General features: G+C 27.1%; 1 protein-coding gene across 1 annotated transcript; it reads right to left on the bottom strand.

Annotated features, from left to right (window-relative positions):
- Positions 1-2,048: 2,048 nt before the first annotated feature.
- On the bottom strand, positions 2,049-15,787 carry Bm3289 (Zinc finger, C2H2 type family protein; the record flags this gene model as incomplete). Its single annotated transcript, XM_043079853.1, has 25 exons — positions 2,049-2,197; positions 2,403-2,666; positions 3,673-3,812; positions 4,036-4,170; positions 4,261-4,410; positions 4,631-4,773; positions 4,855-4,983; positions 5,116-5,184; positions 5,290-5,346; positions 5,703-5,928; positions 6,103-6,239; positions 6,376-6,474; positions 7,841-7,906; positions 9,778-9,847; positions 10,605-10,784; positions 10,990-11,126; positions 11,259-11,423; positions 11,568-11,676; positions 11,866-11,993; positions 12,275-12,401; positions 13,435-13,628; positions 14,640-14,793; positions 14,955-15,181; positions 15,396-15,461; positions 15,701-15,787. The coding sequence occupies 25 exons, from the start codon at positions 15,785-15,787 to the stop codon at positions 2,049-2,051; spliced, it is 3,408 nt and encodes a 1,135-aa protein (XP_042935787.1).
- Between the last annotated feature and the right edge of the window lie 197 nt (positions 15,788-15,984).

Genomic DNA, 15,984 nt, shown 5'->3' with positions numbered 1-15,984 from the left:
CTCATTTCATGTTTCTATGACAGGAAATAGAAATAAGATGAAGAGATTGGTGATTGCTCTGAATTTTAGCGAATGATTAAGTTATAACATTTGTCCGCATATTTAGTTCACTTTTGTACTAATTTTACTCCCAAAAATTTCTATCTCATCTTCATATTTTAGTATTTCCAAAACAAATAATGATTGTCCAAAGTGATCTTAATGCGAACGTTTATATCAGCTAGTTTCCGATGATATTTCCTTATTTATTGCATTTATTGGAAGAAATTAATTTTGGAAATCGACTTGATAAATTAGAGGGAGAAGATTTAATCGATATTACTTCTGAATTTTTCAGGATTGAGTGACTGGTATGTGTGTAAACATGAGATGTATCCCTTATTATATATTGTATATCTTAGTGATCCTCTGATTTTGTTCGATTTCGAATTCTTGTGATAAAATGTTCAAGTCAGTATTTAGTAGGATTCTTTTGTGCATGTTGATTGCAGTCATTTTGGATAGTTGGACGGTCTTGATACTTCCCGTTTTTGTTTGTAATGATTGTACTGTTCATAATTCCTCATGTACTTTAATAATAATCTTATTGATTTCAAGTTTCTTTTGATGTTTTTGCATTTCAACATTTCAGGAGCATCAAATACTGGAAGAGAATTTTCGGAAACACAAATTCTTGTGGATAGTTAATAGGTTTGGAATTAATAGTTCTCTAAACAAATTACGATATTACTTCTGAATTGAAAATTAGAGGTTAGAGGGAAAGAAAACTGAATCAAACTGAGTACAATTATCGTTTCTCATCCTAAATAATAACATACATATTAATTTATTTAAATGCGTGTTCGAAGTTATACTGAGGAGTTTTATTTATTATACAGTGATATACAGACAGCAAGCGAATCACAACAAATGTATATTGCTCGTTAGGTGGATAGCATCCAATATATTTAATTAATGAATAGCTAGCTATGTTCAGGGATGGAATTTAAATTCATTTATAGATTTTGATTTAAGAACAATCGAAGCATGGGTATAGCTAATAATATTTCCTTATTGTAGTCTGGGAGAACTCTTCAAAAATACTAAATTTTTCCAGCATTATGAATAAAATTATATGTGAGATTCAAAATTTTTATTAATAGTAGAGTAGAGAGTGTGTTAAATTACTTCAGATTAAGAAAGATATTTTGTTGTTTTGGAATAATATCACATTAAGAAATATTTGCCAATTCGTATTTCCTTACTTTTCATCGAGTTCAATCGAGTAGAAAAAAAAAAATGTATAATTAGGAACTAAGTAATTCATAACTTTAGCATAATTCTATTGATGTACCCTTATGCTAGCCATTTTCTGAGAAAAGTTTGATTCTGAGTTCATTGCACGAAAATGTAAACATAATTAATCTATTACACGTTCAAAAACAAGACAGCAGGCCTGAACTGAACAAAATCAAAATTTCACACCAGAAAATCACCAGTGGCATAAATGACCAGTTGGGAAAAAAAAAAAAAAACCGCGCATGACTAATATATATGAAATTTTATAAGAACTAATTTTGCCTTTAATTTTTGCAGCTTTTCTTAGCGAAAAGTATACGAGATCAAAAGAGAATGGGAAGGGATGATTAAAATGAATGAAGAAGATGAAAAGTGATAAAATATTTGAAAGAAAAGATCTCAGACTGAAAGATTTGCCTTTATCGCAAGATAATGATGAAATAATTTCCTCATAAATTCCTGAAATATTTTCCTAAATGAATGTGAATAAAATTAAAGTTTTGTAGCTTCTTATCCCAGTATGCATTATTACTCTGCTATAAATCTCATTTCTCTGACAAATTGACTAGAACTTTAAAAGTGGGAAATTTTTAATTCAATGTTCTTATTAAAAATTTTCCTTGTAATTTTATTCGCTTCAATTTGTTAGTTTTGTCATTTTTTTTTAAAAAACTGAACTGCAATAAGTGACAATTTGAATTTTCTGTCCTATAGGAAAGAAATATTTTTTGCTTTTTTTTTTTAAAGTGTTATCAAATATCATTTTTTTATTAGAAAGGATGACTGTATTCAGCGATCGTTTCAAAGAACTTTCGACGTTCACTCACTGGAATAATCATTGAACGTCGTAATTCACTGGCTAAATAATTGGTTGTCATCTCACTTACTGGTATCGCTGGATTGCTATGGAATCGAACATCTTAAATTTGATTACATAATTCATTTGTTAACAATAAGTGATTACAGAATAACTGTTACAATATATAAAGTCGTAACCGTTAAGTTGGACAGTAAACATAGCAATTCTCCATTAAAAATTTAAGTTATATATTAATTTTTATGAGTTTTCCTCATCTGAATTCTATATTCCATTTGAATCTTATACTACTAATTTAGTTACTTACCATTACGTCTTGAAGTCATTTTTGATGTCACTTGACGATTTCTTCGAAATTTGACCCCTTGATCGGATGGAAGATGCCAAATCGATGAAACGACTGCTGTTGGTTGTGTTACTATGCTGTCGCTGTTGTTGAGTGATGGAAAACTGAGAGCTATCTGTTGTTGTTGTTGCTGTTGCTGCTGCTGAAGAGTTGGAAAGTGAGTTTGACGTGTTCGGTGTGTCACCGATTCCTCTCGTAATAACGGTACGTCGTCTACGCGTTCCTCTGCAACGAAAAAATATGAAAGTGATACTGTCAAAAGAGGTATTCCAAACATTTTGACACAAAAATGATAGCACTAGTTGTAACTTTATAGCATATTGTTGATAAGCTAAAAGGAATGAATCATTTGCTATAAAATTTTTACTAGTGCTATCCTTTCTGTCATCAAAATAATGAAAAAAGAAAGAAACTACTGAATTTTAACCAAAAAAAAAAAAACACAAAAATGTCATTTTACAAATCAATGCTGAAATGAAGGCATGAAGCAATTAGGCAGGAAAAGAAGGCTGATAGAAGGAATTGACAACAGCTAATAAAGTTCAGGCAACATGCTTTACTAATATAGAATTTAGAAATAACAAGCATGCATCACAGGATTGAAGAAGAATAATTATGTTACTGTCTATGATCACCATAAGAAGGTAAATTTGAAAATTTCTTCAACGAAAAGAAAGATGATAGAAATTTTATTAGAAATATGGATATATTTTGAAAAATTTTACAATAAATTATTGGTGATCTTAAACTTAGTACTAGAAAAAATCAAATTGAGCCTAAAATGCCAAGCCAATTTCAAACATTTTTACACATACTAAAGCTTACCGATTTTGTCGTTTTGGCAGTTCTGCAAACAACTTAAATTTTGAATAGAATTTTTTGAAGATTTTAGTAATTTTCAAAAAACAACAAAAAAAAAAAAGGAATAAGTTTGAAGTGATGCATTGACATGTATAAAATTACCAAGAAGCGAAGGATGATAATAATGCCAAAGGGCCCTTGCACTTGCAGCCAAAAAAGCCTTGAAAAGTGTGTAAGTAAATAAGTAATTGTAGCAACCCAGTGATGGACTTCTATCTCATTAACAGATTAAAAGATGACCCCTATGGTTCAAGCTGATTACGATAAAAGGTCATATCATAACTTACATTCGTCAAATATATCTAAGTTATCCTAAGCTTAATTTGATCACTGTTACATTCACATAAAACATTAGAAAAAATGAACCTACCATATTTAACAGGAAGTTCTTCACCGGTCAAATCAGCAGTTCGACGTTCCAGAAATGCCACCGTCTGCCTCAGCTCTTCAATTATTATGTCTTTTTGCCGTAATTCACGATGCAAGCGTCTATTTTGGGTTTCTACATCACTAAAAATAAAAATTTCACATTAAAATACATTAAAATTTACAAATTTGAAAATTTTTTTTTTCGTCAAAAAAACACAAAAATCCTCTAAAATATTTGATAAATCTAGTTTTAATTGTCATAAATAATAAGAAAATTTTGCTGAAAAAAATGAGACAAAACAAATAAGAGGAAAAAAAAAAACAAAAAAAAAAACAAAAGAAAGCTTTAAAATATTTAAAATACTTCAACGATGACTGATTTTCTTTGTCGGCCAGCAATAAAGACATCTTCTCATCAAGCTGAGAATTCTCCAGACATTTTGCCGAGTATAATGCCGACAACTGAGCTAATTCTGTACTCATTTGCTCCAACATTTTACTGTAACAAGAAAATAGGCAAAAAAAAAAAAAAAGAGTCAGATATATTGGAATAAAATATTTAAATAATCTTAATGAAAAGTACTCTCACCTCTGCCTTGTAGACTGTACATCGATTCTTGGTTCGGCAGAGATATTTGTTTGAGAAGAGCTTATATTATTACCACTAATACTACGAACTTTTTCATTAATATTTTTTAATTCAGCATCATGCGCACGCTGTACTGCATCCAAAGCCATCCTGCAATTTAATAAAGAAGATAATTTCAATATTAATTTAATATGAGAACAACGAAGCAAGAATCATATTAGAAATCAACAAGAGGAAAGACGAAAGAGAGAGAATTGTAGAATAAACCTTAAAATTTAACAAGTCAGATTAACCTTGTTCAAATGCATTAATACTAGTATTTTATAGCAATCATTTTTAATAACTTTTTAAGAAAGTAATTAAAAGAAACCTGGTAGCTTTTTTTTCTTCCTGCAATTCCGCTGCATGTTCTTTATGCAGCGCAGCAATTTCCTCCTCGTATTGTCGCCTTTGTTCCGCTAGCATTTCCTCATGAGTTTTCTTCATTGTGGATAATGAATGATCATTTAAGGACTGAAAATGCTTTTTTCTCTTTTCATTTTTGAAAGAAAATTTTTGAATTCATTGTTTTCTGATAAATTCTAGGAGAATTACATTTAGTGTTTGTAACTCTTCTTGCGCTTTTTTCCGTCGATGCTCTTCATGCTCCAGGCGTTCTCGAAGTAATTTTAATTGATATTCATATTTGGATTGCATAGATTCCATTTCTTCAGCATGAGCAGCCTAAACTTCAAAAGTGAATGACAAAAGATTATAAAGCATTCAAAGCATGATAATCTCATTTGTGATTTTTTTCTTCTTTAATGAAGCAAAAAGCTATCAATCCAATTAAGATTTCAAGGTGCATTTATATACCTGAATCTCTTCTAATTCATTTTCCAAATCTTGCACCTCATCGGCAATGTCATCTGGTGATGAATGTTCCTGGAAATTAAACAGACTTCAATACTTTAGAATAAAGAAAATGTCTACAAAGCATTCAAACCTCAATTAAAGAACAATAATTGAAAGAAAAATTAATAATTTTACCATATGTACTTCCTTTTCTTGTACTTCGCGTTGTGTCCTTATCAGTACTTTACTTACCTAAAGATAAAAAATTTCCAGTATGACAGATATATCTGGTCAACTTCATATCAAATAATTTTAAACACTGCTAAGTGATATTGAATAGAAAGATATTTTGTTAAGCAAAAACTTAGGAAACAGCTAAAATAAAATAATTTAGTGCATTCCTGAAATATTTTGAAATAAAAACTAATTCCCGAAATAATACTAATATAATACGAAGTTTCTTCAATACCACTTCATAGTTTGGCTTATTCTTTTCAGTGTTCCAAAATTTTGTAATTAATGTGAAATATTTTAAAACAATCCATACTTATTACAGTCGGATGCCAGCTTTCATTACTTTATTAGTATAAAAGTTAAAACTGTTAAACCTTTTCATAAGCTTCAGAGACATTATTCAGCGTTTCCTCAATGAGATTCATTTTACTATCCATCTGAGTGACTTCATCTAAGCCAGCTACTCTCCGAATTAGTTGATCAACGCATTGTCGTAGTTCGGCGTATTCAATGCTGCCTGTTTGGCAGTGTACAAAACGCGACAAAGCACCAACTTGAACTTTTAGCAAATTCGTAAATTGTTCAACGATTTGCTTATATCTGGAAATTATAGACTAAAGATTAAAATGTGTATATTAGCAATGTGATGTTTTCTAGTCAGAGAAATTAATTTCTAAAATTTTTCCTTTTTAAATAATAATCCTTGTAATTGTAATCCTATTAATTCCAGATAACCTACTAAAGTTCAATACTGCTATTTGTTAAAATTTTTACCTAATTTCATATTGTTGATCACTTTCTTGGGTTGGTGTAGCAAGCTGTTTCCGTAATGTTTCCATTTCTTCACGTTTTCGTATCACGTCTTCTTCAGCAGCCGTAAGACTACGTCGTAATTGTGAAAGACCTTGTGCCTGTAAAAGAAAATATTTTGAAGATTTGAAATATTTTTTGTTTTGATTTTTGATGATTGAAGTTTATCTAAATATTCGAAAGTTAATGTAAAATTCTTGAAAGATATTTCTGAATGTTTGAAAATTCAGAACTTACATCGCTACTCAAAAAAAGACATCGTAAACGTTCGTTTTCACTTCTTGTTTCTCCAAGCCTTGAAGTTGTATCCTGTAGCTGATCACGAAGATTTTCCACCTGATTGTATATTATCTCTTATAATTAACTTAATTTAGATGAGATATGTGAAATCTGTGGAATATATCTAACATAAAAGTGCAATAATTTACTTAATTCAATTATATATATATATATATATATATATATATATATATATAAACAAATAAATACCCGAAATAGAATCAATTAAGTTCATTTTTGAAATATAAATAGGAGAAAAATGAATGAATGAATGAATGAATGAACTTTATTAAATATGTGAAAGTTTTTTTCAAAATTTATAATAAACTTTAAAGAATTACTATTATTTTATCATATATGTAATGTATTAAAGTCAGAAAATGATTAAACTTTATCGAAACATCTGAACTATATTGTACGAAATTTATGTGCAAGAAGTAAAGAAAGAGTTATATATAAGCCAATTAAAGATAGATAATGATAACAATTGGCGATAAATTTAAGGAAATAAAAAATCTTGAAAATGTTACGCAATTTTGGAAGATTAATTATGACCTTGTTTTTTTCAGGAGATCGACCCACACAATCTTTTGTAGAACAAAATGCTATATTTAATGATTAAACATTTTTTGATCTCATTTTAAATGACAGAATAACATTTAGAACACAATTTTTGACATTGGAAATGTTTTTTTTTTTTTTTTTTTTTTTTTTTGCTTCTGCACTTGCATTTGTAGCTGACTGTTATCAAAAATTTATCACTGGTGCTGTTTTTATTAATGAATTAAATTTTGTGACAAATGACAAAAAAATTTAGGACAATTGAAGATGTATTTGTATTGGAGTATTTCTTTTATTTTCCAAATTTTGTATTAATGTAATCTCATTTTTTAATACAAAAATTTTCTGATCAACTATTCATTAGTTGAATTTATCGTAAACAAATATTTTTATCATTTCATCCTGTTTCTTTAAAATTGGAAAAAGCAAACTTTCTGGAGCAAACTTTTTGCTAGAGGAAATTGCATCATCTAATTTAATTTAAAATTTTAATTGATTAACAGTCAATTCAATAAAAAAGAAAATTAAAAACAGTGACACATCAAAATTCCGGTTAAATATTTTTTTGTCAAAAACAAATTAGTAGTTTTGTGAAAAATTTTTCAAAAAAAAAAAAAACACACAAAAAAGATTTCACAAAAAAAACAAAAAAAAAAAAAATTATGAAAAAAACAGATCGTAAGAAACGTAGATTTGATTGTAAAATATAAGAATCATAGCCATTATATGAACTAAGATCTTGAATTTTTGATTGTTTAAATAGGATTATGTAGATGACTTAACAATGAGATTTAAAAGTTTGAAGTTAAAAATTTGTATTAATTAAACAAATATGTAAAATAACAGATGAATAAATTGTCACCTGTGACTCCAGCGTACGTAACCTCATCTCCTGTAATGATGCACTCTGCTCTCGTGGTACCGATTTCTACAATTAAAAAATATATCAAATAAAGAAAAAAAAAAACTTTTGGATATTCATTAATAATTTCAGTTCATTAATAAGTTTCAATACCGTATAAATAATTAGAATTTTAGCCAAAAAAAAAAAGCGAAAAATCTTATTGTAGTAACTCACAGCTATCACTTAAAGTATCTATAAGTAATTTATATAGAGAAAATAGTTATATCAAGTTAGAATATTTATTTCTTATATTTGAAACAATAATCTTGTAATTTAAAGCTGATAAAGCTCTCATAATCTTCTGTTATGCAATTAATACTACTTTCTAGACTTTTACACCTGCATCGCGCTGCTAGTAGACTAGATTACTACACATTAGCATAAATATAAAGGTCATTTGACACTTCTTTCTAACTGCTCAGTTATTTTATTCGATCGATCAAAATGTTAGCATCAGGTGAGTAAGAAGGGTTTTCTTCTTATTTTACATCTCTCACAACTACACCAGCTATTATTCCCTTTATAACAAAGTTAGAAAAACTAAAGTAGCTAAAGTTAGCTAAGATCCATTTATTTGATGCTTCCTCTAAATTTCATATTTTGAAGGTGAAATTTCAGAAAATACTTTGAAATTTTTAAATAAAGACATAATGAAATTGTTTGAAATCATAAACGCATAAATGGTATTTACTAAATTAATTGCTAATTAGTATATAAATGATTATGAAATGAATGCTCAAAAAGTCAACAATATATGATAGGTGAAAATTCATTTTGAACAAAATGAATTAGTAATTCATGAAAATTTAAAAATTCATTTTGAACAAAATGAATTAGTAATTCATAAAAATTTCATCCTTTAACGATGCTATCAGTGAGAAGTGGTAAATAATGATAATATATATGAATGAGTTGATAAACATATCATCTGTCTTTACAAATGCAAAGAAACTTGTTTTAGCAGCAGGCAAATAAGAGGAAGAAGAAAAAGGTGATGCAATATAAAACTAAAAGCATTCCTCATTTTATATGCTTATGCTTATTACCTGTTCACATAAATGACAATAAAAAGGTATGGTCAAAAATTTGATAGGAAGATGATTTCAAATAAATAATCTCAAATTAAAATACACTTACCCAAATTTTTACTTGAGCAATATTAATATATATTAAAACGAGAAGGAGTAATTCATTTACTAATTAATTATTATCATAAATGCCATTATAAGTCTCTTTTAGCATTTCAATTTATAATTGAGCTTAATGAATGACTCAATCACTAAATATACCACAGTAAATAATTATCATTTTTCTTTTTTTTTTAAACTTTGATCTAATTAATTATTTTGTTTACTGAAAAATTTCAAAGAAAATGAAAATGTTATAAATGCTACATGTGGCCATTTAATGCATTAACGCATTGATAGTTTGTATACACAATTGAATTGAATTGAACTGAACTGAACTGAACTGAATTGAATTGGCAATCGTAAAAGCACAAATCTAACTCAGTTGTACGGCTAACATCAATAGAAAGAAGTTTAACTTATGTAAACTTAGTAAGTGAAAGAAAGGAATAGAAGACATTAAAATAAGAGGAAGATGAAATGAAAAAGGATAAATAATGGCAAAACTGGTAGTACACTAAATTACTACTACTAAAGCTAATCAAATAAAATAGCATAAGCTAAAAAGAAAAAAAAATCTCATTTAAATAACTTAAAAATAAAATTGTCTATGATATATTTTTTTATTACGAGAAACATCTAAATCATTGATTATTAAATCGATTATCCAATTCAAAATTTTACAAATTTTAATCTGAGAGAAAAAGAATTTTTTTTTTTTTTTTGCAGAAATATAGTAGAATTACTAAAGATCTAATTTATATTTACCGATGAGTTACATCTTTGCGATTGCACAACGGGAGGTATAACAGATGAAAGCGATGAACTGGAACCATTCCTGCAGAATAAAAATTTAATAATTCAATTTTTGAAAAATGTATTCCTTAGAAAATTGAAATTTTAGTTTTTAATACTCCCTATGAGATCATAAGCTTGTCTCTATAATCTTTTTATATATATATAATCTGTACATTATTTAAAATTTAAACTAGTATACAGCACTTTTAGTTTTTATTTTTATCTTTTTTTTTTTTTTTTTTTTGTTTTTGAAAAGAAAAAGTTGAGAAGCTAAATAAATGTCAGAAATATGCTAACAGTTAAGGAATAAAACAAAAATGTCTATTAATTTAAGAATTTGAAAAAAAAAAAAAAACAACAATTTCCATAAATACACAATCAGTAAAATATTCATTCGCAAGTGAGAAATTTAAGGATGCATTTTTAAATTCAAACATATTTATTTTTACTCTGTGAATAGTATTACACTAATTTACACCAATTCATCTTCTTCCCATTAGGTTGTAAATATTAATAAAAATTTTGTTAGTTTTCCTCAAAACTCTTTTAAATGTGTGATGAAAAGGAAAATTACTCTTAAATTATTGTAAAGCATAAAATTTTGTTTCTTAAAAAAAAAAAAAAAAAAATTATTATAATTGAACGAAAATAATAACAAGTTGAGAGATTATATTAAATATATAAGCAAGTCATTAATTTTAAACTAAAACCATTAATAAATTACAACATTACAATTTTTTTCATTAATTAGCTTAAGCATTAGAAAAAAAAATATATGTATAAAAAATTTTGTATACCATCTTATTGTTCCATTTTGTTGTCTGTTGGTTGATTTATCTTTGATACGTGATACTGGAGAACGACGAAAAGTTGGTGATAAGCTTTGATCACGACCATTACGACGTCGCTGAGGAGAACGTTGATCAGTTCGATCACCGATCACTTCGTTATCATCGTCATCCGATGAATCGAATGATCTGTAAATGAAGTGTTTAATGAAATGTTGAATGCAAGTGAAGAAAGAAATTAATTTAAATCATACAGAATTTCAAATGAAATTTCTAGGAGTTAGCAATATGTAATATTTATACATAGATGTCAACAATATACATTACTGATTGATTCGGTTGACACTAAAATCAGTTCATAAAAGTGGATAGCAACATTTTCATATACGGAAACCTTTCGGAAAGATTTGCTTGATGAGTTCTTGATGGTCGTTCAAGAGAATTCAGTTCATCTTCAGTACAAGATTCGTCATCCATCATTGAATTTGAATGATGAGATTCCGGTGCCACATAAGCAATATGTTTTTTACGCTGAAATAAGTAGAATGAACGGTTGAAAATATGTAAATGTGAAAAGATGACAAAATTCTGGAAGCAAGAATACACATATATTCGTTTTTTTTTTTTTTGAAATTTTAGATATAAAAAACGTTTAATACTTACTGGTAACAACGACACCAAATCACTTTCCGGTAAACTTGCAGCATCACTTGGACAAGCTTCAGTATAAGTAGGTGAAGGATTGTGTAAATTTTGTTGCAGAGCTGTAATCCAACTATCTCTTATTCCGGGTGTCATTGCCGAAAGTACATAGCGAGTTCGTCGACACTAAAATTTCCTCTTATTTGCTAAATTTTTAAGGAAAAAAATTATTAATCATTGATTGAATTCTTGAAATTGTGTGAAAATTTTAAGATGAAATAATTTTGAAGTAATAGTAATTTTACAAAATTTTAAAGCAAATAAGCTAACTTTGATTTCAATGCCATAATTCTTAGCAGAAGCTGATGGATAAACATTTTCACATTCATTGAGGTCAACAGAAAGCAATGGCTCAGCAGAGTCTTCAGCCCAGACATCTCTGAAGGTCAACAAACAAATATGAAATGACAGATAGGTATATAATGAAATGAAATTTCACTTATAGACTACTATCATTCTTTGACATATTTTTCTCGAAGAAAAAAAAGGGTAGATATTTTGATAATACAAATTATAAAATATTATAAATTTATGTTTGCAGAATAAAAAATTTTTGAAATTAACATACTTATACAATTTGAGTGATAGTCCAGCTAGTACTACCCAATGTTTTGTCCAGTCAGAAGCACCTTTACCCCGTAACATCAACCATCCTTTCCTAAGTGTATGTGCACTGGATGTATCAATGGAAAATGGCTGAAAAAAAATTATAAATTTTAATTTACTTCAACTTTAAAAGTTTAGTATTTCATTTAAATTTTTACCAAACTTTACTTATTATCATTTCAACCTAAAAGATACAATTATGCTTTTAAGTAGCATTAAGAGAAAGCATTTTTAGGAATAAAATTGAATACCAAAATGCTAATCGTTTTTAGAAATTAAATATGCATTCACATATGAAAACTTCTTACATTCACATAGGAAAACTTTTTACGAGAACTTTATTGTAAATCTGGTCAAATGGAAAAACTTACAGTAGAAAGTGGTGTCTTCCGGGAAGATAACGGAGGACATGGTGATTCAGGAAGTGGTGGTGGTGTTTCCGGAGGTGTTGTAATACCCGTAGTACCATCATTTATTGATTTCCGTGATGGTTCCTCTCTAAAATAACAAATACAAATCCCTTATCAATATATCTTCCATTAAAAAAGAAAAAAATAAATCCTTTATCCAATCATATAAAAAAAAATTTTTTGTTTTTTTTTAAACATTTCATTTGTTAAATCTCATTAAAATCTCGATACTTTTCTTGTTAAATTCAATAGAAAGATTATTTATGAAAAAAAGAAAAAAAAAAGTGTAAAAAGTTGTCCTTGTCGCATTCAAAAATTTTTTATGAAATAAAGTACTCTTTTCTGATAAAAGTATTACAATGCAATGATGAGAAAATAAATTTCATCTCTGTTTCTTGACAAAACGATAAATTTTGATAAGTGTAGAAAAATTAAAAAATTGAAAAATTGTTAATTTTTTTTTCTCAAATAAGGGTAACGAGGACAAATTTTTAGTTCATGTGTCATCTGAATGAACAGTGTTATGTTTTGAGTAAGTGAATAAGAGAAGTACTCTGTGATAACAAAAATGATAATCACTGTAAAATTGGTAACAGTGATGATAGCAATAATCATAAAATCATATATTCATTATTATCACAATCACAATTATTATAAAGTTATAGAATAAGTAAAAATTTATAATTGAAATTGGATGGATTTTGAATGGTATACAGATACTACAATTCATTGAGTTGTAAATTTAAAATATAAAATTGTTTGAGAATTTTCCGAGATGAATAGATTCAAATGAAGTAGAGTGTTGCGAAAAATTTTCCATCTGGATTTAAAATAGGTTTTGGTGGAAAATTTAGGTTACTCTATGAGCTCACTAGCAATGGCAATAATGAATTTTGTGTTTTAAAATTGGTTATTACTTGGATTTAATTTTTGCAAAATCATTTCGAAGATACTTAACTTTCAAATGTAAAATACAAAGTTTGAAACAATTTGTTGACAAGAAATTGAATTGTAAATTTAATCAGTGATATTACTTTTATTCACTAATTTAACTATTACTTCACTTATAACATTTAATATTTAATTTCAATTTACAAATAGTTTATTACTATTTTACTTACTTGTTAACTTTATTTCGATATTTTACAGCTCGTGGTGTCCCGTGGTGTGCATCAGCAGAGCTCGACCGGGTACCTAAATCTACCCGTGTTACTACATTTGACAAGGGATCCAGTTGTGATGCTGATAGCTGTTGTACCTCATGGATTGATCGTATTGATGAAGCACTTGTTGGACGAGAAAGTGAATCGTTCACCTGAAATTAAAATCATATAATAAAAGAAACTAGACAATTTCCATTCCTACGGGTAACTCAAAAATACATTCTTAAAATTTATTTTCAAACAGTACTGAAATGTACTGAAAAATACATTTTTTTTTTTTTTTTTTCTGCTATAATAATATTTTTAAAGAAAATGAGATAAAAATTGCACAAATTTTTATAAAAGTTGTATACAAATGAATAAGAATATTTTTTAGAAAAAAAATGATATAAAAATCAAATATATTTTTTTTAACCAATAAAAGAGAAGAAAATAAATATTTGCGTTTCGTTTTCACTTTCCGTATGATTAATTGATACAATACCGGAACGTTAGTTACACTGGAATAAGGAAACGGAACAATACTATTGCTAATCAGTTTAGTGATGTTTTATCATTTTTAAGGAATGATTTTATCAGGGTAATTTCGGAATGTATTTTCCCCTTTTATTAGTCGCATAAGTTTAATGATTGATTTTGAATAGATTTGAGTCATATAATTTAGACATTTTTCCCGAGAAGTACCCAAAAAAAGTTGCCTTAAAGAATGGTTAAGTAAATTGTTTGATAAGCAAAATATTAAATTAATTAGATAAATCGAAATTGACAATTATTTGTTAAAACCGAGACTTCAAATTGTATTTTTTTTTTTTTTTTTTAACATTCAAATGAAATCTGTCTAAAAAATTAGGGAAAAAATGGATAGAAGAATTGATGAAAAAAAAAAAAAAAAAATGGGAAAGAGTAGAGGTCAGAAAGATTAAGTTTTCAGCACAAAGCATCGAAGAATACTTTATGGTTATTTTGATAGCTTTTTTATAATTTAAATCTTTTAAAAAAACTTTTGGAATAAATGAAAATTAAAAATGAATGAAATTTAGTGATGCATAGATTCTTTAAAAAATTGATTATATTTTTTTTTCAAAATATAACAAACAGAAGTGAACATTCAAGTATAATTTGTTAATTAGTGATCGTTTTTTTTTTTTCACTTTTTTTCAAACCTGAATAATTGTTGGTCCGCAAGGTTCCATCATTTCTTCTATTTCAATAGTTTCATCCAATATTCGTTGTCGTTCATCATCAATCATACGCATTGGTGTCGCAGTTATACGATAAATACTACGTTTAGCATATTTTTGCAGTATGCTTTGCCACCTATAAAATTTAGCTTTTGTAAAAAAAAAAATTTTTACAAATTTTTGAATTTAAGAAACTATAATTTAATTTTTAAACAATGCTTCTTAACTTTAATTAATTATTTAAAAAAAAAAATGGTAAAATAAAAAATTGAAAAAAAAGAAAGAAAGTAAAGTTACCATCGTATTTCTTCGGTAGTATCAGCTTTCATATAGCAAATTGGTACATGTTGATTAGTAGTTGTGGTATCTTTTTCAATATTTTCACAAGTACTAGCAATATCGGAATTTGAAGTATCATTCCGGAATGCTACAAGGATACTATGTGAATGACCCGTTATTGCATCTGCTTCACAAACCCGTACACATCGATTCATATCCATTTTAACTTGTGGAACTGTTTCTGGCTGAAAAAAAAAAAAAAAAAAAAAATGAATCTGAATGAGAATATAAAATATATACACAAATTAGATAATTAAAAAGAATAATTAGATGAAAATGTAGATTAAAATATTTTTAAATGCAAAAAAAAACAATTTAATGAATTGATTTAAATAAGATTTAAAAATGCGAAATAATTATACTTAAAAAAATAAATGAAATCAAAAAAAAAGTGCTAACATCATCATCTAATGCATAACTTAATTCACCATCTTCATATAATGTAAAACATCGTCGTTGCCATCGCTGTAAATTATTTTTTGTTTTTTATCGATGAAATATGAAAAAAAAATTACCTCAAAAAAATTTTGAAAAATTATTTTTACAACAAAAAATTTTAATTCGATTTATTTCCAATGTTCTATCTCAACAAAATAATTTATTTAGTTAAAAAAAAAAAAAATGTTTTTTTAGTTGAAAAAGGAGAGAGAGAGAGGGAGAAGTGAAACAAAAAAAAAAAAAAAAAAAAAAAAAGAAAAGTAAACCTTGGCTGAATGTGATGGTTGAGAGAAGTCAATGTTCGGTGGTGCGACATATAAAAAACTATAAGCTGTCACCTTACGACCACTCATTATTGCCACAAACTAACTAAAATTTTCAACATTTTAATTAAAATTTAATTATACAAATATTTTTAAGTAAATAAACGAACGAATATAACATATTTGCAGAAAGATTTGTTATATACGAAATGAATGATAATAAATAAATTTTTATGATCGAATAGAAGGGAAAAATACGGAAGTAAAATTGATCACAACTAATTTCA

This window comes from Brugia malayi (genome assembly GCF_000002995.4).
Source record: "Brugia malayi strain FR3 genome assembly, contig: Bm_v4_Chr3_scaffold_001, whole genome shotgun sequence".
Lineage (NCBI taxonomy): Eukaryota > Metazoa > Nematoda > Chromadorea > Rhabditida > Onchocercidae > Brugia > Brugia malayi.
Note: the sequence above shows the minus strand (reverse complement) of the source record. Positions and strands in the feature narration are given on the sequence as shown.